Genomic DNA, 27,047 nt, shown 5'->3' with positions numbered 1-27,047 from the left:
AAAGTTAAAACCATCTTGACTCACTGTTCCCTAAGCACTAAACTACACCAATGTAAATGATGGACTGCACTGCAGGGTGAATTACTTTGTCACTGCACCCAATTTAACGTGAAACTCGAGTACTATTCCTAATACAATTTGTAGAACATCAAATACCCAAATAAAGCTGCTGTTTTTTTAATGTGACTAACACACATGTACAGGACTTAAACCACATAATGTGTAAGATAGTACATTCTCCCTCTCCAAGTATTTTTTGGCTAACGTGCCTGGAATACTAAGGCAGTGTTACCTTTCATGTTATTTGCTTTAATTTTTAAAACAATACTTCCCTGTAATTTATTCTTCTGCAAAAATTCATTTCTGAAATCATTGAGAGGGAGCTCCAAGGCAGCTCTCTGCTGGCCAGGAAAACTGGGCAGCTTTGTTTGATATGAAAGAATGCTGATGGTTCTAACCACAAATTACTACAATTAGGGATGCGAGCCTTTGCTTCCTCAAATCCCTGAGATATCTATGGGACTCACATTACTTCTGAACAAGGTACAGTTCTCTTCCTTCTCTGGCAAGAGTCAAAACTGCAGCAAAGCTGAACTACTGCAAGAAAACAAAGCAACGCAGAAAAAAAACTATATAGTTGTATTGCAGCAATTAGAACATGATACTGATTGCAAGCAGTGCGGAAATTCAAAAGAAAATGCCAGAGATTCAGCACCTTTCATCCCAACCACTGATGGCATGCTCTGGGATCCATGGGTCCTAAACCACACTAACACAATTTGGCTGTCTCAGTGTTTTAGAAGGTCTCTGATAGGAGTGTCAGCGTACACAACAGCCAACTCTCTATTGTCTTAACAGGGTAGTTCCTCTGCAATGAGTTGTCCAATCATGTCTAGATATAGTCTGAAGAGCTCTGAAAAATAACGCAGTAAGAAGCAGTAAGGTATCTTGTGATACTAACTTCAAATAGATCTTTAAACTGCCTGTCCTCCACTCCCATTAATTTCAATGTGGTTTGGGGACTCTCAGCAACTTCCAAGAAATTGCCTCAATATCTTTGAGCCTTTACAGTTCAATACATTATTAATGCTAAATTAATAGGGCTTCCTTTAAAAGGAAACCACTAAGTTCCTTCCTCAGAAGCACATAAGATATTGACATCTAACTTTGGTCAGCACAAAATGATGCATGGTCTTGAGATAGAAAGAGTCATTTTCTTGCAACTAATAGAGCTACAGAAAACCAAATCCAGTTGCAACAAACAAACCGATGTCATTCAAAAGCCAATAGCCAAGGAGAGGCAAATTTATTTTGATTATACTGAATTGGATTCAGAGACCCAGATTTCTGATCACCCTGGGGTTGATGGTCAGGGCACTAATCCAGATCATCTCACAGCTCACTGGACTATGCAAATCCTCGGGACTTAAACTTTATGTCCTGGTGTTTTCTGAGATCAAAGAGTCAAAAAACTGTTTTCCTGGCCATGTAATAACAGCTTTGCTAGTATCAAGAAGAAATCTACTGTCAGAGGATGAACCAAGATACAGATCCATTTCAGGCAGTGGCATCATGACAAAACTGAGCCCATCATAATGTGGCTTTATTGTACTGGCTCTTCCCCCTCATGCTGCAGTTTAGCAGTTTCTCATTCAGTTGTTGGTTCTTGGTTAATAGACATTTCTGAACAGGGGGACAGGGAAAATAAACCAATTTTGTAGCTAATTTTGTGAATGGGTGACAACTCTTCTTCCAGTAAGCAGCAGTACTTTCAGCGCTCTTAATAAGATTGGGATGTATTTTTCAACATAAGGACTACAACAGATCTTGACTTGCTTAAAATAATGTTTCTACATCATGCAGATTTTCACAAGAGCCCAGTTTATGCATATTCCCAAAAGGATACATGGCAAGTATAGAAGAATCTTAAAAAGCAATGAACTAATTAAATTCCCTTTAAACTGTCAAAAAGGGTTAGGATCATTGGGTTTGTTTCAGTATGCTACCAAACAATGAGATGCCATGAGCTATCAAAAACTCTAAGATCCATGTTAACAATACAGGGGTTTTCTGTATGTTTCCTTCACTCAAACTCCTGGAAAAACTGTGGAAAACGAGTGCGTATTACTGGAGGCAAGAAAAAAGGACTAAAGAAGGCTATTTGCTTCTAAAAGGTTTGGGGCAAGTTAGAGCAATTCCCAGCAAGAATTGATTCTTAGAGTCTTCCAGAAGCAAGCAGACAGTGGCCCTGAACCATAGAACGCTATCCAGGGTTGCAAAGTGCCCCTATAGTTACCCTCTACAGCATTAATGAACCCCAAATCATTTAGTAAAACAGTGCCCAGCTCATAACCCCATTTGTATTAAACTGGATGCCAGATAACCAGGAATACTGTGTATCACCAGCATTAACTTTTCATATATTTAATTTACATCAGAAGAGGCAGCTTAGGGGAGAAGAAAATAAAGTAGTCTTATTGATACATCAATGCACTTATGTTCCCGTAACCCAGATGAGGAAGAGTAAAATGAATAAAATGGGGTATATATATTTCACTACCACCTGTTTACCCTAAGTAACCATCAAAGTTAATGTGAAAGTTTATGTAAATGAGGAAAAAGCAAAGAAAAGCAGCTTTTCCCCAGACTTCTAAATTCACAGATGGGAAATAATTGTGGAAAATGGAGGAACTGAGGAGTAGCTACATGAAAAAATCATTCTAGTCAGATGAGCTGCCAGGATAAGACAAGACAGATGAGAAAAGAACATGTCTCATTGATTCCAGTTGCAGCCATGTTGTATTCTATCAACATGCCAATTCATTAATTACTGCTTAGATACTATAGTGATGACAACCGTATGAATAACTGAGCTTTTACTAGCTTATTTTAGACTATTTGCAAAAGACATCCCTAAAAAAGTTACTAGCTTGGAAGCATTGTTTGTTTATCCCACTTGTCAGGTAAAGATGGGTGAGATTACTGGGTTTTTCCCCTCTTTGTCATGTTCCTAATCTTGACAAGAGACAACTCACTTTCCTTACTTTCCCCCACTATATTTTGCTTCCCTGCAGTTCTGTGGAATATCCTTCAGAGATTACTTCTACCATCTATCTGTCTATAGTTGTGTTTATCCACTGAAACTGGAAGAAGTCTCTGGACTGGTTCCTTGGACAGCATTGCTGTTTTGGGACTCTGCTGTTCCTAACCCCACCACCAATATTCTTGGCTAGAAACGACGCAGCTCTGTGTACCCTGGCTGACTGTAAAGAGCAGCTTATCATTCTGAACCCTAGCACAGTTCTTGGCTTCTTGGCCCTTGCAAAGGTGTCCCCTATTCATCCTTCTGAGACACTTCTTTAGCCATGAGTCAGAAGCAGTGATATGGATATGCTTCTTTCCTCTTTCTCATTTAGTTCTGAAGTTATGATGGATGGCATTTCACGCTAGCTGTGATGCATGTACCTGCTTCATTTTCCTGTTTTAGAATTTTAATCATTACTAAATTATTGATGCAGCAATCCCAGGTATCTGTTGTTCAGAGCTGGCTCTCCCTGTCTTTTGAAAGGTAAGACTCTGGACACAGATAAAAGACAAAATAAAAACCACCTAAGGTAAGAATTTAAAGGGAAGTGTATGGAGAAATAAGCCACTGCCAAGATTTCATCAGGGATTTCCTCGCTTTCCTTCTTTTCATGTAGTCCTGTTTCTTCAAAGTCAAAATCCACAGAACTTTCAGACAGTCATTTATTCTTGAAGTAAAAATTATTTTTATTAGTGAGGGTAAAACCAGCTCAGAACTGGAGTTCACTATCTGTGAACTACTGAACATGATGGCAGTACAAAACCCCTGCCCATCAGCAGTACTCACTGCCTGCATCATTTAGTTCATAAAAATGTCATGGTCATAATTTAATTTATTAAAATACAGTTGTCCATCTACTGATATGTACAGATATTAAACTCAAAAAACCACAACCACAGTGCAATAGAACAAAGTAATTTACTCCAGCAGCAGTAAGTCCAACCGTCCCAGCAGCCCAACTTTCAAAATATCACAACTATCAGAAATATTCAGGCCAATCCAGAGAAGCTTTTTTTCTTTCAGTTAAGATTATTACTGTATTCAGTTTTGATCAGTGAATACTTCAAAGAATAATTCAGGATAACTGTGGCAAATTCACTGCTGTGCAGCTGCCTAAAGAACACACTATACATACCCTGGAGACACAGACATCCTATACCTGATTATCCACAAATAAATGCCTGCTGATTCTTCCACATATACTAAGCATTGTAGATGGGAAAAGAGAACAGTGGATATGCAGAACTACAGACTTTAGACCACATCATTTACGTGTCTTCATTCTGCAGTGTTTGACCATGTCCTGCTTTTACCTCCTGGCTCTTAAGTTCATGTATGTTTATGGCCATCTTATTGGTATATCACCAATACATTAAGAAGCTTGAGTCTGTCACTCTTAGTAATGCAAGCAGCCTGTGTAACTCAAGAGTTTTCTTGTAAGACTGAAGATTAATAAGATTTAACAAGACCAATGCAGCACTCTGCAGAACACAGCATTTTGATAAATGTTGCTTTCATAACAGAGATGCTAGGCACATTCTAAACCATTTAAACTGATAGGAATTATTCTCATGACTTCAAATATGCATGTATGTATATTGAGTATGGCTCTAGAACAAATGCACATTTTTTTTTGTGAGCCATTGGTATCACAGCCTTTATTTTAGGTATGCATTTCTTTAACTCTGATTTCCCCAGCTGCAGCCCAAGGTAGATATGAAAACTGTGACAGTGGACTTGTCCTGCTGCCACATGGCTGAGCTGGCTAGATATAGATACAGGCTGTGCCATCAGCAGGTTCATCCAATGGTGGTAATATTTACTTTACAAATACTATTTATTCTCATCATTTTCTGCCATTAAAAAGCAGCCTGAGTGTGAGGGAAATTCCAGGACAGTAAGCAAACCAACAATCTCTGATATTAAGAAGTGAGGTCTGTTTACTCCCAGAAAACCCAGAAGACTACTCAAAAATCATCAGTTCTGGGTTCATGCTTTCTTCAAATACGCTTTTCTTCAAAGACAATGCAGTAATTCCCAATATTTATGCTAGCAGTCATAGGGCAATATTTAGGTATATCTTTACCTTTTATCTTTATCTTTTACTATATAGGACATTAACATTTTCTTTTGGTCGCTAGTCAACATCTAAAGAGTAGAAAAACCCAACATGTAAGGTTTTGTGGACTGTCAAGCTACATTATTGAGTATTAAAAAACCCCAAACCCCCAAAGACTTGGCATTCCATTTTGGAAATTAAATCAATCACTAATCACTTTTCGTCACACATCTTTAAAGTATTGAAAATTCTTTAAATTTTCAATACACAATTAGAGACTTGTCACAGATCGGAGGCTAAGCACACATGAAAACGTTAGGCATTAACTATTCTGTTGCTATTACACACAGCAGTACTCCACAGATACCACCACCGTAATCTGAGGAAGTGTCAAGTGATCCAGAAGCTCAGCACATTTTAACTGTCTCAAAAAGCACAATTCTCAAATCGTGTCACCTCCAAGTTCAAGTGCTGATTTTTCTTTTCTCCCTTGAACAACTTTTCACTCATCTCAAGTTTAAAAAAAAATAACACAGAAATGCTAGACTAAGTAAGTAAAATATTAAACACTAAACACCAATGCCTGCTTAAACAGAGCATTACTTTCTTCCCATCTGCATTCAGCCACATTCCTGAATTTAGCGTGGCATCATGTGGACAAGTGCTGTGGTGACGCAGGGCTGGCAGCACTAAGTGACATGAGGGATCTACACTGAGCCTGTTCCCTTAGGACAGTTAGCACCCTCAAAAGGCATTTTGTATTAAAACTGCTTCTGCATCATTTAACACCCCCTGCCCTTCTCCCAGGCACTGCTTCCCAAAGAAGGCAAAGTCTGTCTGCAAAACCAGGGGCTCCATCAACTCATGGGAAGTCTGTCAACAGAAACTAGTAGAGTACTAGTTAGTTCAGCATTATAACTGTAAAGACGATTTCAACCATAAATCAACATCAGTGAGGTTAGAATTCACTTAAAATTCTAACACAGTGTCATGGTTTAAGCTCAGCCGGTCCTGCTGAACCCAGGACACACAGATATGTGCATTGGGTTTGACTAACATAAAAATAAACTAGCATCATTTACACTATTATAAATATCATTGGCATTTTGAGTATCAACCAGCTGTAAACTGCACTTCCTCACATAAATCTGTATTAGAATGATACAAGATTTGGACCTAGAAGCCTCAAGACCCTCAAGGCAGCTTTTCATTGCTTTATATTTTGAGCAATTATCTGTACTACTACAATTTGGCAGTGAGCTGTGAGTCAGAAGTCTTTGACCTACCCAAAGAGGGCCCTACACACTGAGCAGCAGCATCTTTTATTTCTGTGTAAGAACTAGTGGAAAATATTTTGAGATATTTGAGTAAAAGGTACTATAGAAATAGAAAGTACTGTTTAAATAAATTATATTTCTCTAGGCTTTGAATTAAAAACCACAGTCACTCCTAATGGATTAAAACATGACATGTTTTACCTCCTACACATGCTTGTATCCTTTTATAAAAGGCTAATACAGAGATTCTTTAGCAGTCTTCCATGCATTAGAAGATCTAGATGGTCTATGATCATCAAAATACACATTAAGCACATTAGGAGATGGATAAAGCCAGTCACTTCATTACCTATGGCCCATAGTCATATTGGTCCTATAGTAACAAGAGAAAAATAAGATTAATTTTAATGTTTGCTCTTTCCCCTCAAAAATATATTAAAAATACCTGTCTGGGCTTTAGGAAGGAAAAGACTTTCAAACTCCAGTCTAAGCTACAGGAGACAAGAGGACTGCTGCCGTTACAAAACTGAGATTTCTCTGGACATTGCTTCCTTCCACATGGACAGCAAAAACTGTCTTTTCAAGGGTCTGATCTTCTTTCTCCTCCACTGCAGTCTGGTCAAATTGCACAATGACTTCAACAGAACAGAATCTGAAACCAGACCAACAGTTATATAGGAACCTAATGATTCTTAGGTTAGCAGAAATTCAGGTGGGGCCAGCACTTCAAAGTAAAAAGCTGAGTAAAAGGAGGGGATTGGCTTTGCCTTATGCTTTCCTTAAGATGTTTACTTGAGGGTCTTTTTCCCTCAGTCTAACCCCTGGAACTGAGAGAAATGGCTGCTTAAATCCTCGGTGCAGACAAAAACCCTCAAAGGCTCACTAATTGAAGCCAAGCAGGCAGTGCTGTGAAAGGCTACTTCAGCCAGTCTTCCTAGCACTCCAAGGGAAAAGTACCATGGATTTTTAGCACATGATTCAAACTCCCAAAATGTTTGGGATTCCTGAGCATTCCTGAAGAGGTGGTCTCCCTTTTATACAGATGTGTAAATCAGTGTCAGTCAGAGAAAGATGCTCACTCCCTTTTATTAACCACTACGTAGTTCCAGTGTACAATTTTAACAGTCCTTAGACTTGCAGAGCATCTGATACACACAGAACATTTCTCCTATTGACCTGTTTTAGCTGTAGCTGCTCATCACTTCTGCAAATCAGGCCTTGGGGGAAACAAGGAACATACAATTAGTGACCACCCTTGAAAAGTTTGATTAAAGTCTGTTGCCAAGCAACACAAATTCTAGCAGAGACAGTGATGAAATTGTACTCTCTAGAGAAGTCTTTAATTCTTCTGTGACTATCTTTTTCTCTTCCTGCAATCCCTCCTTTATTCCCTGTGTCCCACAACCTCTGCAATAAAATGAGAGTGTGCTAAATCGGTGTCTTTTCCCACACAACCCTTATAGAAGCAATCATTCTTCTGGTATTTCTGAAGTGTTAAGATAACTTTAGATTCTGAGTGTGTATGAACACTTGCCTCTCCCTACTCCTATTTTTTTAAACTAAAAATAACCCTACTAAATGACACAATTCTTGTACCTACCAAAGTGATTACAACATTAGGTTTCTTTTCTGTTTCATTCCATACCTCACTGCCTCTCAGACCTAATTTTCTCCTGGTTTTCTCTCTCTGCCTCCACCCCTCCTCAGCACCTCCTTCAGGCGTGATCTCCTCCGCACCAACTGCCTGCCTGTCCTCCCACCCCAGCACCTACCACCGCTGTCTTCACTCAGCCAGTGAGTCCCAGTTAGAGCAGATAGCAAAATCCAGCCCAAAGCACTTCACTTGATAAAGATGCAGGCTTTGTAACTTATTTCAGGCTATGAAGGAAATCTGTTTCCCTCAGATGCTGACTCCATTTCTATCATGCTTATATATGCAAATATATGTGTGTGATGTCATATACATCTGTGTACAAATGTGCATAATATTTGCAACCAGAATGAATGTGAATGTGATTTATATGAAAGAGCCACAGCAGATGAGATCGACAACCTCAGAAAAACCCAGTAGGAGAGACATGAGTGCTTCCTTTAGGAGTGGGTTACTGAAGAGCTTCTGGGAGTAGGACAGAGGATATGTCTGAGGAAGAGAGTCTGGACCAGAAGCTGCAGTAGTAAAAAGAAACTTGAGGAAAGGGGCTGGCACTGCACTCAGCAAGGACAGAGCCAGGGGCCACAGGTGTTGAGCTGAGTGCCTGCATTTTAGCAAAGGTCTCAAAAGAAAGTAATCCCAATGGGGGAAGACTGCAAAGCAGTGGTTAAACTCTGAGCTCCTAACATGGACACTTCTTGTTCCAGATCTTTCACACTCTCCTCCCTTCTCTGGCAGAGGATTCTCAGAGATGCTCTATCCCCCATTATCCCATACCCTGCACGCAGGGAAAAACAAGTTTGGGAACTGTTGTTTCTGAAGAAATAGACAACAGTAAAAGTGCTGGAAAAAAAGATACAAAAATAGGCAGCAAAGAGAGATCCTTAATCTAAAACTTTCCAGGCATTACAGCTGGAGGTTTAGGAATCACCTGAGCTAAAGGTTCCACTTTATTAACCTGGGAATAACTTAGCATAATATCTTCTCACAGTTGCTTCAACTTCCCTTACTACCTGCAGAGCAAAATAAGGCTCACAGTGCTCATCTCTAGGAAGAGGCAGCCTACAGCTAGCACAAGTCTGATGTGTATTTAGCGAGATCAGTGGAGCTGTGCTGACTTACTGTGCACAGTATCATTTAGGCTGGAGGAGCATCCAAAACTCCAGTTAGGAGAGCTCCATCCCGTCAGGCACTAGATAAACACCTACAGTCATGCATGCCCTATCCCAGGGAGACGGGCCAGGCTGCCTTCATGTGCTTCTAATTGGGCTGTCCTTGAAACTGATCCCAAATCGGCATCATTTGCAGAATGCAGCTGTTTGCTTACTCTGCTGGACTGGAACATGAGAATTACTTTAGCCTGTTACTTTATTCTACTGCAAGTCTATCCTGTGTGAAATGCAGCCTTTGCCAATATACTACAGGATAGAACTCAAACTCTAATCACAAGGTATAAACCATACCTTCCTCCCCCAGGCTCTAAGTGTTTGACAGGCTCATCAAATCTCTCTATCATTAAAAGTCTGATCTCAGCCCTGTAGGCTCAGTAAATAGGACATTCATAGTTCAGACAGCTTTAACTGCTTGCAGAAAGTTGCTAGCTCCATCCAGCTTTTTCAGGTCACATTTTGACCTTCCTCTCCTCTTGGGGAGGAAATTAGGGGAAGAAGAGTAAAAAGAAGAGATGGAGTACATCCCTCTTCCTTCTTTTTTATCCTGCAACAGAAGGAAATTGACGTTTTCCTGTGGCCACTGACAGTTAATCTGCTTTTGAGTCAGCCTTTCTCATACAGCCTTTCCTTATGCTTTTTTCACTGTGATATTTACATGTTATTTTAGACAGCTTGTATAAGCATCTTCAACAACGCAGAAATGCCAAGCACCTAAATATGATCTGAGATCCATACTGTCTCTTGCATCATAACTGATCAACTTTATGACAAGGATCATTAAGCTCATCATAAACACCTTTTAAAACATTGAGGCTGATAAAAGAATGAAAGTCAAGTCCAAGTTCCAAGCTCAAATGATGTATAAATTCCATCCTGTAAATAACAAGTAGAATATTCTCTTGGGGACACTGGGAACTAACTGTTGTCCTTCTTTAGGAACAACTATGTTAGGTAAGACACAGGCGAAAGGAAGCCACATAAAACATTTGTAATATTTCAGCATCACAAGAGTTTAAACTGAAAAGGCTTTTATTGTAAAGCTTCCAGCTTTGCCAGCTCTTTTTTACATAGTGGGGTTTATTCCACAGCTGAAGACCTTCAAAATAACAAAATCACGCAAAGGAAAAGCAGATTGACTTTTTGGCAAGAAGTCAATGTGCAAATACTAATAAAATCATCTCAGTAAGCAGTCGGACTCCTCAAAGGTCAACAGCTACATAATGAAGAACTTCAGTGTTTAAGTTACTAACAATTTTGTGTTGAAGAATTCTGCCAGTTTCTGTGCTTCTAGTTAAAGGTTTTAAATCAATAATCAAGATTTGATGATGGAACAATCAAGCTCTCTCTATATCTCTGTGGTTCTTCAGACAAAAAAGATTGTCTAGTTCCTATGGAAGCTACCAACCTGATTCCTATCTATTTAGGACCAGACTAAAAGCAATTAGGAAAGTGGACTGTCCTCAGTGTTTTCCTCATTTGTTTCTGTCAAAGTGCACTTTGAAAGACACAATCTCAGTGCTGTCTTCCATTGCCAGCGTCCTCCCTGTTAGTCTATATCCTCATTCTGTTATCTATTTCTTCTTTTATTTCACCCCTCACAACCAAGTACTCTTTATTCCCCTCACTGGTCTACCACTGTCCTTCATCTCTCGTAACTCAGAACTAAGGAGTGGATGCAAGCAATGAGAGAGGATGAGGAGGAGAAGAAAATTTTTCAGGAAATACAGCAAATGACCTCAGACTGCCTAAGCTTTGAAATACCTTAGGTGCAAGTCGCTTGCTGTCCTTGCAGTCCAGTTTTGGTAAAGTTAGTGGTAGAACTAACTAAATTATGGAGCACTGATAAATTTACTGTCTTGTACCTTTATGGATCGGAATCAGTCCTACTGTGCTACTGACAAATATAGTACCACTGGCATGGTGATAGTTAACATAATGACATCCTGTCATGCTTAGGGACACCACTTCCATCAATAGGAGATGACAGAACAAGTTGTCCCACTCCTGACTGCCCCACTCTTCATTTTCTTATGCTACTTAAAAAAATATCTCCTGTTTCCTTGAGGCTACTTTAGATGACCCCTTCAGTTTGCAAATCATCATGAGTATAACATTGCCCTCTTGTAAATCACATGGACAAAACGTGCATGTGGGGTAGGCAAGCTTCCTGCCCATGCTCTGAAATTGTATTGGATAAATTTAAACTGTGCTTCCTAGGCTCACTTTAACCTGTTTAAATAAACAATCTACATGAATACAAACCAGGTTAATTTCATCTTAGGAGCACCTGTACAACTTTTGGTGCCCTTTCTTGAAACTATTTAAAAACACTTTTTATTTAGACGTTGCTTTTAGAACATGATGTGAAATATCCCTAGTCAACAGAAAATGATAAATACAAATACAAAATACTAAGAGAGATTATGGAATGTCCACTCCTCACTGTGCCCATTCAGACCAGGTCAAACACAGATGGGTTGCACTGTTTCTGTAAAAATCTCACTTCTACTTAACGTAACATCTGCTTTTAGCTTTTTTAGCCCTAACACGTGTCAGAAAAGTGAACTAAATCCTAACCTTAGATGAATCATAGAATCAGCAACGACTTAACCTTTCTGATCCAACACTTTCATAAAGAAAAGAAAAGCTTAAGAAAAACAAGATGGGAGAACCCTATTTCTGGCTATATTGATGTCTTTGGGATTGCTAGTCAGTAATAAAGAAGTCAAAATGAGAATTCTTATCTGCTAGTTGGATTTCTGCATCTCTCATATAGAAAGTTAATTCCACTCTGGCATAATGCCCTTCCAGTTTGCACATCAAACTGCTGCCTCTTCAGACAAAGATACATTCAGGTTGAGAAAGCCTAAACATAACATCTATATATCTATGCTATTTAAAGAGTGTCATCACTGCAGACAGGACAAAAAGAAGAGCTAAGCATTATAGAGAAAGTGACCTCAAGGAAAAACAAACATACCTCAGGTGACACATGTAAATGCAGGTGGGAAATGAAGTGTTACAGATACATAGGTTTAGTGTCCAGCATTAAGATGTTTATACAAAAGGGAAAAGATGTCAAATATGGCTCTACCAAAGCACAAATATGTCACATATGAAACAAACACAGACATTTTAGCTAATCTGTGAGAAAATGGCACATACTGGACTTTGCTAAATTAGAAATATTACACCAGTGTATTTGCGACTCTACTGCTACAGCACTTAAAACACACAAAGACTGAAAACTGTTCATGAATAGCACAGTAAGTTCCAAGCTTCTAAGGGCTTACTTCAGTAACATGGTCTGTTTCCCAACATGTTTGCAGTCCTTGGAGAGGTGCAGATCCAGATTTAATGAGCAATGCATGCCATCTGTTAATATTGCCTTTAAGAGCAACTCGGAAGAAAAAAGCAATACCAAGAGTGTGAGAGATCGCAGAAGCTGTAAAAAAATGGACCACGTATAGTAGGGTTCTCTGTGTACAATCGCTGTAAAACCAAATCCCCCCCAAATGAGCAAACTACATGTTTATTTTGTAACTGTTAAAATATTTACGTCAGTCTTGAACCTGGATTACAACCATGCAATAAACACTGAAGTTAACAGAGCTAGCAAGCTCTGATCAAAAGCCAAACTCAGCAAAATGACACATGCCAGGATCTGATCCTGCACACTCATGCTGCGGGCTAGCTCCTGTCTCTGACAAACTAGAATAGATCTTTTGAGTTATGCTGATTTATGTAAATACAGTATCTGGCTGCTTATTACTTTACACTGAGGCCAAGCAGGTAAAAACTGCTACCATTCAATAACAGTAGTATTTCTTACTTGGTCGGTGGGTTTATAACTAACTGCTTCAGATGCTAGACAGTGGACAGTCAAGCCCCTTGTCACTGAAGTCTCTAAACAGAGAAGGCTAAGTCTGACAGCATAGTACATTTTCATCCACTGGCTAGGGCAATCTAATGTAACTCCGGGAAGACTTTCAGCAGGCAGTCACAAATACATTACAGGCATACAGAGAAACTACCTGAGGTCTCTCTTCTCAATAGACGCTTCATTTGTTTGCAGTGTGAACCTGATTAGGTAGGAATAACTGCTCAGCGGCTGGCCTAAGTGCTAGCTAAAGATCAAGGTACTGTTTTTCATCCTACCGCGGACCTTTAATTTAGACTCAGATCTAAATCATCTGCAACATGCAGCTGAAGCTTCAAAGCCTGTCTGTGAAGCTGCAAACACTAACTCCCTTATGTTTCAAGTTTAATTAGTGTCTAGTTCTCACAAATTAGTCTTCTGTAGAACGTGACCTGAGGACAGGACTCGTGTTTAGCTGGTATCAGGTATTTCTATCATAAATAAGAAAGAAGCAACTTTCCTTCCAGTTTCACAGTCACTATTCTCATTGATATATTCACCTCAGTAAGCGTTACTGTTATTTTCACTTAGACAGTAAACTCTGATTTACTATAGGATAAGGACTGTACTTCCTGATAGCTGGCAGGACAATAACTTCATCTTTTTCATCCAGTCATATATATTTCAGTCCTACATTAATATTTTCTTCTTCCTCAAGAAAGCTCCGAGAAATCACAAAAAATCCACTTAAATGCTTTGGGTTTACTTCCATAGTCCCAGTTTTATTTGAACACAATACTAAATCTGGAGGGAAAGAAATAACTGGACGTACATAGTTTGCATCATGAGTTATCTTTGGCCTACTTTAGCCTACATAGCTTTGTGACAAGAACAGATGTAAAAGCTCCTTGCAGTCCTTAATCAAGACATACTATTACTGAGATAACAGAAGGCAAAAGAATAAGCCAGCTCTCCAGGATGCAGAAACAGAGATGGTTGCATGAAATAAAGGGTTTATTTGAATCACTGGAATTCCCTGACAGGGTTTAAGTCAATTATAAAGTTAAAGCCACATTACCTTGCTGTATGTTAGTATAAACATGTAGAATACATTTGCAGTAATAATCATAAAATTTTATGACATAGTGACCCTTTAAATCAGAAATGCATGATTTTTCAATGCTTCAAAGGGGTTATTAATTTATACAAATTACAAATACAGCTTACTGCCTTTTCCCAAGCAGATTAATGCAAGCACGGTTAAAATACGTAAGTGTACTTTCCTTTGATTCTTCCACAACTGCGATGAATACAAAAGTAATGAATTTCTGCTTGTTTACAGCATATAATGACAGAAATCAAAACCAATTCAGAGCAAGACATAATCAGATGATTAATTCAAGCGTGCTTTCCATTAAAGAGGTAGTCACACTGCAGTTTAAACAAACACCAAAACCTAGTTGTTCAGAGCTAGCCTGTTGTCCATTATTTATTTAATCAAACTCACTTCTTCTTCTCACAGAAGATGTAAGGCATTGCCTATGTCTACACCAATTGCATAGGCACCAGGCACTCGACTCCCTTCATCACAGGAAATAATTTTTAAAAGACAATTCTACATTATTCTAGAACTCAAAATCAAACACTTTTCTTTTTAATTTTTCTCTTTAATTTTAGAATGGATTATTTCACTAAATTACAAACACCTCAAAGCCAAAATTATTCCAATTTGCAACCTTAAGCACAGATGTGGTAAATAGAGCCCAAAACACTTACATGAGGGCCTCCATCCCTCTCCTCACCAATGTAAAGTTATCCACCCAGGTCAAATGCCCCCACAACTCTCCCAGATATAACCACATTCTAATTTCTTTCACCTGCTGTTTCCTGTCTCTTAATTTCCATCTCTTCCATACCGTACTGATGGAGGCCTGTCAAAATTCTCTTTGCGCATCTTGTCTACAGATCCCTGTGGAAATCAAAACCACTAAACTGCTGTGCTCAAAGTCTCCTCATGTCTCAGTAGATGGAACAGAACTGTTTCTTAATTTCTTTCCTTGTTTGTTTTTTTCATAGATTTTTTTTTTTTTTTTTTTTTTACCTGGGGAAAACTTCTTACACCTGCACAGAAATTAAGTACAGAAATTATGTCTAACTGTGCTAGATCTCTGGGAATAGCTCAAGCCCTGATACACCAAATACTGCACCAGCTTAGAAAACATAATTTCCCAAAAGCTTGAACAGCAATTTTGCTTTAGAGCACATCTTCAAATGTCAGTAAATCCATTTGAGGGGACAACCAACACTGTTAATGGTGTAAGGACCGAAGGGAGTTAGTGCCTGTTTTGACAGTTAGGGACAGTGACCACCACTTCTAGCAACAATGTAAAAACAAGATTTAATTTCTCTTGCTCATATTTGAGTTTCTACTAATGCCAGCTCTATTTACACATAGTAAAGGTTCTTTATCCACATTCATTTAAAATGATACCGATTTTTACTGTGCTATAGAATAGTATGAAGAAAAAGTATGACCTTCACTTCCATTCAAGAACAGCTAAGAACTCAAAGAGCAGCAAGTAATGGGATACTGCTAACACCAAACATCAAGAAAGATAGTTAAAACCATTACAAATCCATATCTCTCAGTAACTTACCAATCTATAGGTTCAGTCAATTTAAAAGATCTAGGAACAGGGGTTTAGCGGATTAGTAACAACAGACCATTAATCTCTACAGCCTCAATTTTAATCCAGCAATAACCAAAGTGATTGAAAATCATTCTGACCACATGACTAGTAAAGCTCCTAAGCACGGTTCTCTCACATACCTGAATCCCAGCAGCAGAGGTCACAGTGTGCTTTTAATGGGACTGTTTACCAAGAGACCTCTGCTTAATACTTAACTAAACACCAACATTTTTGGCAGAGTAATTCCACTGCACACTGACCTGAGTTCACACTCTGAACTAAGAGCCTATTTGAAGATTTTATTTTACACTTTATTTCAGCCTATATTAGCAAAGTTTGGTGTGGTTTTTTTCCTGGCAAAATATCCAAAATAAACTTGTGCAAAACAAATACTTTTGTGTTTCTACATAAAATCTTAAATAAACATGTGGGAATTGATGACTGTCATTCCAAGCAAATGCCAGGAGATTATTTCTGTGCAGTTTATATAATACCAGTGAATGTTATATCCAAACCACTTAAGAGTTTTAAAAATAATGCAGTAACATTATGTCATATACTCTGTCTTTATATATAAGTATGTTCTATTTCAAAGACTTTAAATTCTGGAGTATTCAGTGACTGGAATCAGTTCACAGGTGCCCAGTAAAGTGATGGCACTATGTGATTGAGACACGCTTCATCATTCAGTCCCCTACAACAGTTAGCAGGGTATCAGTAAAGAAGCCATTGAAAAGGAGACCTTTCAAAAAGGGTTTAAATTTATCTGTTGTTTGTTGTGGTCTGAATCTAAGTCATATGTTCTTTTTCAAGAGCATTAAAAGGAAGATGCTGACTACAATAAGTAGTTAAAAAGACAGTAGACACAGAAGGTCCCAGTTACACAGAAGGTCCCAGTTACACAGAGTAAGGAACTAAAAATAGGTGAGTTACAAGCACGAGTTATGAAAGTTACTTGCTGCTGTTTGTGAAGCATCAAATAGAGCCAAAGGACAATGGCTGGAGGGGAGAAAAGAGACAGTTTGCAGGCTCTATGTCTTTTGGTAGACACTGCCCAAATATATAAATATATTGTAAACGTAGAACTTTGTTCAGCCATTGTATAAATAGTGCAGAAGTGGAACAGAAGTTCACATCTGTAAAGCACTGTGTATTACCACCCATCTCTTGCTGTTTCACTTGCTCTGTCCTTTGTTTTGTTTACCTCAGTCCAGGGGAAATCCGCTTCCTGCTGTGACAAATGGTGTCTGTTTCATTCAGGGCATCCATGAAGTGAGAACTAACAAATAACAATCCAACCCAAACCATCCTGTGAAAACCATCGTCTATGAAACATGAGGCAGGCTTAAGTACTGCACCTTGAGGAACTTACTTTTCATCATAGTCATAATAAACCCATAAAGAGGCCAAATGAATGAATGTCAATAACTTCAGCATTTAAAAACAAAATAATCATTAAAAAACTTAAAACCCAAACTAACAAACCTCTACACATTCATGGAGGAACATTGTGTGGGTCTGAATTTAAACTTAATTTCACAGTAACTTCTGAAAACCAATCTAAGTTAAAACACTAATTGATAGAACTCTTAAATATACCATAACTATACCTCATGATAATGTCACTCTTATTACTATGAAGAGAAAAAATACCTTGTAATACACAGGCAGAGGGAGAAGGAGGGATCCAGCTTCTGAGAGACCCCACTCTGCGACCCTTCACTTCCGGAGAAGCCAAACAAGTTTAAGCATAGGATAAATCTATCTGAGGCACGAAGGCAAGAGGCAAGGGAGCAGAAATGACCACAAACTCACTGCTCAGCTGGGCTTCAAGCTCTAGGGGTTTAAAAACGGTTGGGTTATGTTTCCTGGGGCCAGACTGCCAGGTTCCATCATCCACTGTCCCCAGCTGCAGCCATGCCCTCTCCAGTCACAAATGGAAAGGCAGCGTTAGCACAGACACCATCGTCAGATGATGTGAGGAGTCTGTGAAGGCAGGCAGTGCCACAAGGGCCGTCACCCTCCTGTGGGACACAGCCGGTGCAGGTCAGCCACTTTCCCGCCATTGCCAGGCACGGCTGTGGTGAGGAAGCACATCCTCGAGGGAGGAAGCCAGGTCCATGGTTAGACCGGTCAGTGAGGTAAGGAGCAGCAGGGCACAAGGGTGAGGGCGGGAGAGGGGCTGAAGTTAAAGGCAGATGAGAGCCGCTGAGGCACCAGGGATGGCTTCTCAGTTCTCTGCACAGCCTGACCTAAGGCTACTCAGCTGTGCAGGACCAGGGCTGACACGGATGGAGCAGCCAGACTCTGGGGTAGAGGATGAAGCTGTAGAGCTTGTAGGCTCATTCCAGAGCCTTCCCGCCATGGTGGGAAGCCTTCACTGACCCTAGCGCCATAATGGCCTCATGTTCCTTCATTTCAGTGAGGTGAGTCCATGTCATACCCTGACCAGAAACAAGGTATAAGAGTAATCCCAGTGTTGCAAGGCAGAAATGAGAGTAAAATTAGACCGTAATTACTTAAATTGCTTCTGGGTGACCTTTCACTTGACTTTTTACCTCAGTTTCTCCATTTGTTAGAGTGTGGCCAACACTGTCTGTTCCTGCAAACTGCTCCAAGTTCTGCCTCTGAAATTCATCCTTTTTTCCATTTTGACTGAAACACAGCACAAAGCTCTTCTCATTCATACCTTTCATTCCTAGAAGAATCCAGACCACACAATTCCATTCAGAGAAATCTCCTGCCAGTAGCTGTTCACACTCCCCCAAGCAGGATTAGGACCAGCGTAAGGTAAATCAAACACCATTTCTTTCCAGCAGCAGCAGCTTTTCCATAACTGCAGCTTCCCACATGTGAAATCAATGGTATGGTGTTCCACCTGTATGTGAGGAAATAGCTCATTCTCCACAAAGTTTTGCTTTCAGGGGACACTACTAACGTATTGTTATCTTTTTCTGCCATCAAATACAAATCTTCAGCACTTTTTCCCCAAAGTAAGTTCCTTTTCTTTGCCACAATGGCAAACACAAAGCAATGCTCTTTTTAGAGCCCAAGCATGTCACCTTGCCAAACAAAACTAAGCTGTGGCAGCAGCAGTCCTTCCTGACCTGCTCCTTCAGTGACCCAACTGCCATCCCACCAGGAGGACAGCTATCAGGCAGGCTTTGCTTGAGGACAGAGTCATTCCAACATCACTTCAAACAGTGCAGTTTTCCATCGTCACACATAGGAAGAGACCTTTCCTATTACCCATTATCTTTTAGCATTAATAAGGCAAATGCTGTAGCAGTCCTGCTGTGCTAGTCTTTCTATCCATTGCAGAACAGAAAAGCTCCATTCTGATGATGATTCTTGAAGCAGAACAGGGCACTATAGTAGTTAACAGTAGGAAAGAACTGAAATTGGAAACAACTCACAAAATTGACAAGATTATTTTTCAAACCCTATGTTTCCCTTTAAATCCATCTATTCAAACACTACTTCCAAAGCTAGAGATCTCACACATTTAGAGGGGAAAAAAAAAGGATAACGTTGCTTAGCTTCATGTGCTTAGAAACCACTTTAGACCAGTCAGTGCAGAACTCTGTTCCATACTTAAAAGCCAGATGACAAACATACAGTATTCTGAGCTTGATCAAATTAAGCACTAATGATACAAGGAGGAAGAAAGAATGTTGAAATGAACAGAAAAGTGCATTCTAATTAGTTATTTGTGAATTACAGCTGCTGTGATATTTTTCTAGCAATACTATTACAAAAGATAAAACTGTGGGGCATTAAAGTTTAATACTAATTTTACTGCAGAAACATAAATGTTACATATCCATGAATTTAAACCAGAAATGTTTTCATATGGAAAAATACATCAAACAATGAAAGCATTTATTCTCCTTAGTTCTGACAGTTGCTTTCAGCATAATATAGATGTGTGAACTGATCACCTTTCATTTTTCAAGATAGATAAAAGAAAATTAAATATTTTTGAGCTGTAATCCTAGCGAGGCTGTACCTGGCACTCCCCAAGAGCACCAAGACTTGCTATCTAAAGCTTTTCTCATTGTCAAGCTTTAATTTTTTGCAATTTGTAAGGCCCAAACCTCATTGACACTAACATTTGTAACAGTTTTGGAGTTTCAAGGTCTTTTAAGGTGGGTGTAAATATAGGTTGCCTTATGCTTTCTTACCTTAACTACCAACAGCTAAGCACTGCATGAAAATGTTTCCCATAGTGACAAATAAGTTTAGACTTATGGCCACCCATGTGCCTATGAGACATCCAGTACTTGTCTACATCACCAGAAGGCTACAATACCACAGAGAATATAGGTCTAGAGTGTTTCAGTCCTCTATTTTTATGACAATAATAACTTTCTATTTCATATTCAAGAAATTCCATTAAAAGACCCATGATATCTTTTTAACCATCACTGATTAAACCAGTAGTAAAATACTACTTTGAATTCAACTGTAAAACAGGTCAGGCTCCTAACTGGCAGATAATTATCCTTTAAAAATTTAATTTCCTACTTATTTACTATTAATGTTTCAATTTATCTATCACAATAATTTTTTTCTTTTTTTTGCTAACTGGTATTCTCCACTGTATGGACCGGCGCTTTTGTACTTTCTGATGGGATTAGAATGGAAATGCAGTGACACTATACAGTGTTGCCTCTAAACAAGTCATTTAGAAGTTTATTCCTTCCAACATGATGCACAGTTAAGATAAACAAGACAGAAGCAAAATAACATTTAGCACAGAATGTCAGTGCTGTCCATAACTGTCTTCTAATTTTGTCTGATGCTTGAGCTGGTAATGAGATAATGATAAAACTGTTTTATATAGTCATCTATTAACAGCCCAGATGGGCCAATCATCCACTTCAGTCTTTGCCATGTTAAGTTTAGCCACAAACAATCAGTAATGATGAAAATGGCAGCTCCCTCCTCAGCTAAATTACCACCTTTCAACCAAGAAAGAGAGATACTTAGACCAATAGCAACAAATAAGCAAAACAGCCTTTTAGGGTAAGCAGGAATTCTTTGCTCATTGCTGTACAAGGAATACTGATAATGCCAATGGAAAGCCATTTCAACCCTTGCTGAATTTAAAATCTAGCTGTTGTAGATTTAAAAACTGAAACCTTCCCAAGAATATCAAGGGCAAAACTTCTCTATAACTTCAGTGGCATCTGAAAGATTTAAAGACTAGCCTTAAATTGAGAAAGCTTATTTGATTTGGGGGTTTATTCCTGGCTTTAATAATTTTGTCTTGGAGGCTTGGAATCTATTTCCAAGTGCATTAACAAGGAGGCCGCCTTGAAAACTGGATATCTTCACCATTGAGATTTGGAAAAGAATATCCGTGATTACCAGTTTCTTTCCATCAGTTTATTGGATGGAAAATAGCTCAGCATAATATGTGCTAAACTATTCATAAATGTTCCCTTCTACTACCTTTATATAAACTAAAAATGTGTGTTGTCTTGGTACGTTAGCGCCTATCTGGTCATGCTGTAGCTGTAAAACTAACAATAAAAATAGAATGATGAAAAATACAGGACGCACAGCAAAAAAATAAAAGCAAAAAAAAAAAAAAGACTTTTATAGGAGACTGCAAAGCTATTTCCATAGAACTTATTTTAAAGCAGAAACATCTTCACACCTTTTGAAAAGGCAGGAACATATCTGAAGTGAAAAAAACATTCAAGTGATAAGGCACTGAGTTTGGATCCAACCTACTGCCTCCATCCTGAGCATGAATGTGAGGAGGATTGAATCCACATGGATTTTCGGTAACATCAATAAACTCCACGCAGGCATGAAGGTCTGCCCACACACATGAAGCTGTGAAGATGGGACAGAGCAGGCAAGAATACTGTAATGGACTGGATGCCAAAAGCTCTCAGTTACCACATGCACCAGGCTGCATGTTATAACTTCCTACATGCCCACTGATCACTTACATACATATATATATATGTACTATGAATAATTCCTTCCCCTAGAATGCTACATTTCTTTCTTACAAGTGCCAGAAAAAGCTATTTATGTGACACTATTTGAGAATAATTAACTTGGTTTCAAGTTTGGTCTATTTGTTGTTAGTTACCAATGGACATTAGAGCTTTGATATTCTTCTGTATAGAGCCTTGATAGTCTTCTCTGCTGCAACACTACTTTAGCTTGAATTATCTCAGGTTGTTCAATGCTAAGAGCAGAAGAGTTATCAGACCTTACAGACCATCATTCAACATATAATTCAAGCCCTGGCATAATTTAGAGTTCCTATAGGACAGGTCTGTGTTAAGCCACGTAATAAGAGCTCAGAGACTGTAGAAGCAGCAAGACAGAAAATGAAGTGCAATTGTGCTCCAAATACACTCGTAGTCCTCAGTGCCAGGGGATGCTACATCAGATGCTCAATACACAGTGGAATTCCTTGATAGACAGAATATTTTTTATACCATCTTAGTTGTTCACAATGCATGATTTATGATCCCTGTGTGCTGCCAAACAGGCCAAAGAAGTCACATCATAACAGGGATCTGCCCCTACGTGACTTGAGTACAATGGCAAAGGATGAAAATACTTCCAAATAGAGAGCTGTAGGGATTGCATCAATTTCATCCATATTAGTCCCCACCAAGCCAAAACAGTCAAAGGTACTATATCATTTCATAGAAAGCCACTAAGATGTTGAACATTCAGGTTTTATAAATCACTGTGTTGCTAGATTAACAGAAAATGTACATAGAAATCTTCTTAATCAGTGCCCATGACAGCAACACTTTGTTATTTAAATTAAGTATCCTGCAAGGGTTTGAAAACAGCATCCTGATTTTTTTTTCTTGAAATTGACTGTTAAAATCTAGAATCAGAAAAAAACTGCTCATGGTTTATAGAAATGACTGTGCAAGCAAAGGTGGCAGCCATTATGGGATCAATGACATCCCACCTGAGAACAACACTCATGCTAATTAATTTTTGGTGGTATTATTACCCAAGAAGGAAATTAGGGACACCATATCATCAACTGTTAGAATTTCTGTCTAAACAGTATGATCCCAGTGCCATGATTATCTGCATCTTCAAATGAACAACAACCACAGAAGTCTTATTTCAGCATTCTATGTAGAGGACATCTTCACGTCCACTACCCTGTGTTCCCTCTATGCTGTGGTATCATTAAAAGGAACAAAATCTCAAACATCATAACACAAATCATGACTATTTTTCCTCAGAGAATACAACTTAAAGGAATATATATACATCGTGACTTTGAGGGAAAGAGAAGGTTTTCACTTCTTTCTAAAAGACAGAAATTGTTTCTGTGGTCCTTCAATTTGTTCTTATTTCTCATCTGCATCTGCACAGAGAAACTAGATTCTTCTTTTAAACAAGCAATTTCAAGTAGCAAAAGCCTTAAGTTGGTATGCCAAGAAAACAAAAATACTTCACAAAGTTCATGGATAAATTCTTTCCCAAACACAAGAACCAGTATTAAAAAACATATATATTCCTAAATCTCAGTATCATTTCTTCCAAACCAGGCAATCCATCATACACCCAGGTAACTGACTGATAAAAAAATCTGATATAAAATATTTTGAAAATATATATATGCCTTTTTAATAGGTGAAATTACTCTCCATATACAGTTTCACAAAAACTAATGCATGTGAGAGACACCAAAAAGCCAATTGTACAACTTCATTATTTATTTTAAATAAGAAACACAGCATTAGTGCTGCATTCAGCATAATTTATATTTAAACGGCATGTAAATACATAGCAAAAGACGTGACATAACACTGAACCTATGTTTAATAAATAAGTTTACTACTAATAATAAACTAACTGAATAGTCTATTCAGTTCAGTGACTTACATCCCTTTGAACAGCAGCCCTTAACAGCCTCTAACCCAAATAACCCCTGGAATCAGTAGGAGGGTCATCACAGGTTTAAACAGGCAGAATCAAGCTGTTACTGATGTTCAGGAAAGATCCATGCTCAGACCAGTCTTGTCTCTTCATAGCTGAAATAACTGACATATTAAGAAAGAAAAAAAAAGCTACCACACTCCTTAATTCACCTTCCTGTAATTTGCAGCATTGTGCTCAAGTGCGTGGGGTTTTAAGTTACATGTTGAATGAATGACCAGTGCTGAAGTGCTAAAAATACGCAGTTTCTGAAATCCAGTGTTGAGGCAAACCTTACCAGGCTTCATTACACCTTCTCTTACTTACACCATTATCCACACACCCCAGCTAGATAATATGCTACAAAGGACAGTGTAAAAAGGATGACAGAGAAAAGATACAAAGTATTAGTGCCAGTCAGATATCTACAAATCTTAATCCTTTTTACCAAGATGACAAAAACTGATTCCTAATAAAAATCCCTAGGAAAAAAAAAAAGAAAAAGAAGGCAAAGACCCGCACACATCCTCTGTGTGGTTAAAACTAAACACTTGAAACCACAGCTTCAACCACGCAGCAAAAGCATCCCACTTAATCACTTTATTCCCCCCCAAAAAGAACAAAAAAAGAGAAAAAACAGAGATGGGTGTCAGTCTGTTCTTAGTGCTAGAGGGAGACGGAGAGCCAGGAGAGCCCCTGCAGGGCTGATCCCACCATTGGTTTCAGAAGCCTGGGTTCCAATGTCTGCAGCTGAGGGAAGGAGGGGTGAGATAAGGAAGCACTGGCAGCTAAGTGTGTGGCATAAGGACCTGCACAGAATGGGACAGATTCTTTCTGTCTCCGGAAATTACTGTCAGAATGGCCAAGAAAGGGATGAACTTCATTTTGCCATTCTCACTCTGGTACTTTAAGAAGTGCCTAATTTGAAGGGAACTGGACAGGTGGCATGTCATGCTGAGCTAAATAGGTAAGTGTGAGATTTAAATGACAAGAGCAGCAGGTTTTGCTGTTCTAAAAGAGTGAGAAAGTGAATTATTCTGGTGGTACCAATGGGCACAAGTGGAAGGTCAGCCTGGGGTGTTGCCAGTGTCACTCGGGTGCCTGGTACCAGATGGTGCCAGTCTGTATGGATAAAAGAAGGGCTGGCATACTCTGCAGGCTGATAGCAATGCTATTTGCTCTGGAATAAGAAAGTCTGGGGGCAGGTGCAGGCATCACAAATTAACATAGATGCTGTCACCCCAAATGTTAGTGTACATGTTGCCAGCCGAAGGGCTGCGAGGGCAGCTCAGCCAGGAAGCTGCAGAAAGCGCAGTGGGGGCAGGCGCTGCCAGGGTGAGATGCTGCTGGTGCCGCTGGCTGGGGGTTGCAGCAGGGAGATGGCCCAGGCCAATCTGCATCATCCCCAGGGAGCTATGGAGCTTCCTCTCCCTAAGCATCTTCAGACTGAACACCGAGATGCCCTCTGGGACCCTTTGCCTCCCCCTGGCAGCACCATGCATGCGTTGCTTGTGTTCCAATTTCCGGACTTATGCAATGGCTCGAGGGCAGAGCAGCCTGCAGAGAAGCAGAGCAGCAGGAGATGCAGGCAGCCTGCATCCCCATGGGGCTCCCTGAAGTGTCCGAAACTAGAAAACTGGCCACCTCCCCACTCCTGCCTCCTGCAACATAATTATTCCAGCATGACTGGCGTGACAAATTAACAAGGCAGCCAGGGCTTTTGCAGTAGAAGGGAGTGTTTTCCCCAAGAATAAATTGTTCCAATCCTTTACACTAGACACCCAGCTGTGCCTATTCATTAATTGGACAAGCTCTGGTGACAACTGAAATTATCCGACTTCTACATACAGGAGAGGGAGATCTTTGTAAGTTAAAATAAGAAGTCTAAAGCAGGCATCCCAGCCACCAAGTTCTTTGAATGGGGCTATTTATGTTTTTTAAATTCATTTTCAGAGCACAGCCACAGTTAAGCTCCTTTTAAAAGCAGAGGCATGCTCTTCAGTGTTATTCCTCCCTTTGCAGATCCTGAACCGTGGCACCAGAACATGACAGCTCCACCAGTGAATCGTAAACCTTGTAAGATCTACAGAACAGTCAAGTTTAGGAACTTCAGGAGATATGAAATTCTGGGATTGCTGCCATGTTGCAATTAACTATCAGTATCAGGTACATTAGGAATCATAAGCATCTGCTTAATCACTACACTCTAGTTATTTATTGCAACCAAGGTATGTAATGACTACACAGGTATTGGAATGGGGGGGAATTGATGTTTGTTGATTTCCGTCACGACCCACTCACATTGCTCATATCTCCTGTTTTGATCCCGGTTTACCTGTACCTCTTGCCCCTAGAAAGGGGAAGCCTGGGAAGCTTATGGTATTTTCCCCCCAGCTCCCCCCCTGCCCTTTCTGGGCTAGCTGCGTACCTGAAATGCAGACGATGAAATTCGCTTGCAGAAGAAAAAGCACCTCCCAAACAATTTCCATCCTCCGATTCTCATGCCAAGTGCATCCCTCAGCGAAAAAAAATAACAAAGATCAATATCGCAGTTTGAACGATCCCAGCAAATTTCCTTTCGGACTTGCAGACTGTATTCCCCAGATGTGCTGACAACACATGTCCGAGCTCTCTCTCTGCACGGCTCAGGCGAGAGCCCTTCCTTTCCTTTGCCCTCCAAAAAACACCACGAAGCCAACTGCCAGCACCGAGCTCTTCCTCCACAAGCGAGAAAAAAATCCACCAGATTTCCCAACACGACATAGACCACAAACCCCAACCGATCCGGTCCGGAGAGTCTCTATTCCAGGGCGGCCAGGTCCAACCAAGTTACCCCCGAACTCCGCACGTCTCAGCGGGGCAGTGCCAGCGGGCCTGGGGAAGCAGAGGGCGGGATGGATGTGTAGAAGGGGGTGATCCTCTCCTGCTGCTATAGAATGAGCGGAAAGAGATTAATGCCCGCGCTGCACCGCACCGCACCCCGCCCGCCCCCGCGGCGCGGCGCACGCAGCACCGGCTCCCTCCAACCCCGCCGGGGGCTCTGCCAGCCCCGCCAGCCGCCGCGGTTTCCGGTACGCGACTGCAGGGGTCGTCCTTGCCCCACGCACGGAGCCGCCCTGCCCCGGCCGGGATGGCCCCGCAGCGCCGCGGGCACGGCTCCGCGGAAACGGCCCCGGCAGCGGCGCCGGGGGCTGCGGTACATCGGTACATCATCGGTACAGCGGCGGCCGCGTCCTCCAGCATCCCAACTGCCGGCACCCGGAGCCCGCAAGCAGCGGGGGATCGCGTGCGTGGCCGGCTCCGCTGAGAATGCCAGTATTAAAAGAAACTT

General features: G+C 40.1%; 1 protein-coding gene across 1 annotated transcript in view; it reads right to left on the bottom strand.

The window, feature by feature from the left end:
- CA10 (carbonic anhydrase 10) overlaps positions 1-26,646 on the bottom strand; it is a 189,145-nt gene extending 162,499 nt beyond the window's left edge. The window contains exon 1 of the mRNA XM_061376890.1: positions 26,145-26,646. Coding sequence (XP_061232874.1) covers positions 26,145-26,205 — 61 coding nt within the window. The 5' untranslated portion in view covers positions 26,206-26,646. The remainder of the gene's footprint in view (positions 1-26,144) is intronic.
- Positions 26,647-27,047: the final 401 nt, after the last annotated feature.

The sequence above is a fragment of the Neopsephotus bourkii genome, unplaced genomic scaffold (assembly GCF_033783945.1).
Source record: "Neopsephotus bourkii isolate Nb327-2 ecotype Australia unplaced genomic scaffold, CSIRO-AGI_Nbou_v1 NB_1749, whole genome shotgun sequence".
NCBI lineage: Eukaryota > Metazoa > Chordata > Aves > Psittaciformes > Psittacidae > Neopsephotus > Neopsephotus bourkii.
This window is presented reverse-complemented; position numbering and strand designations above follow the sequence as displayed.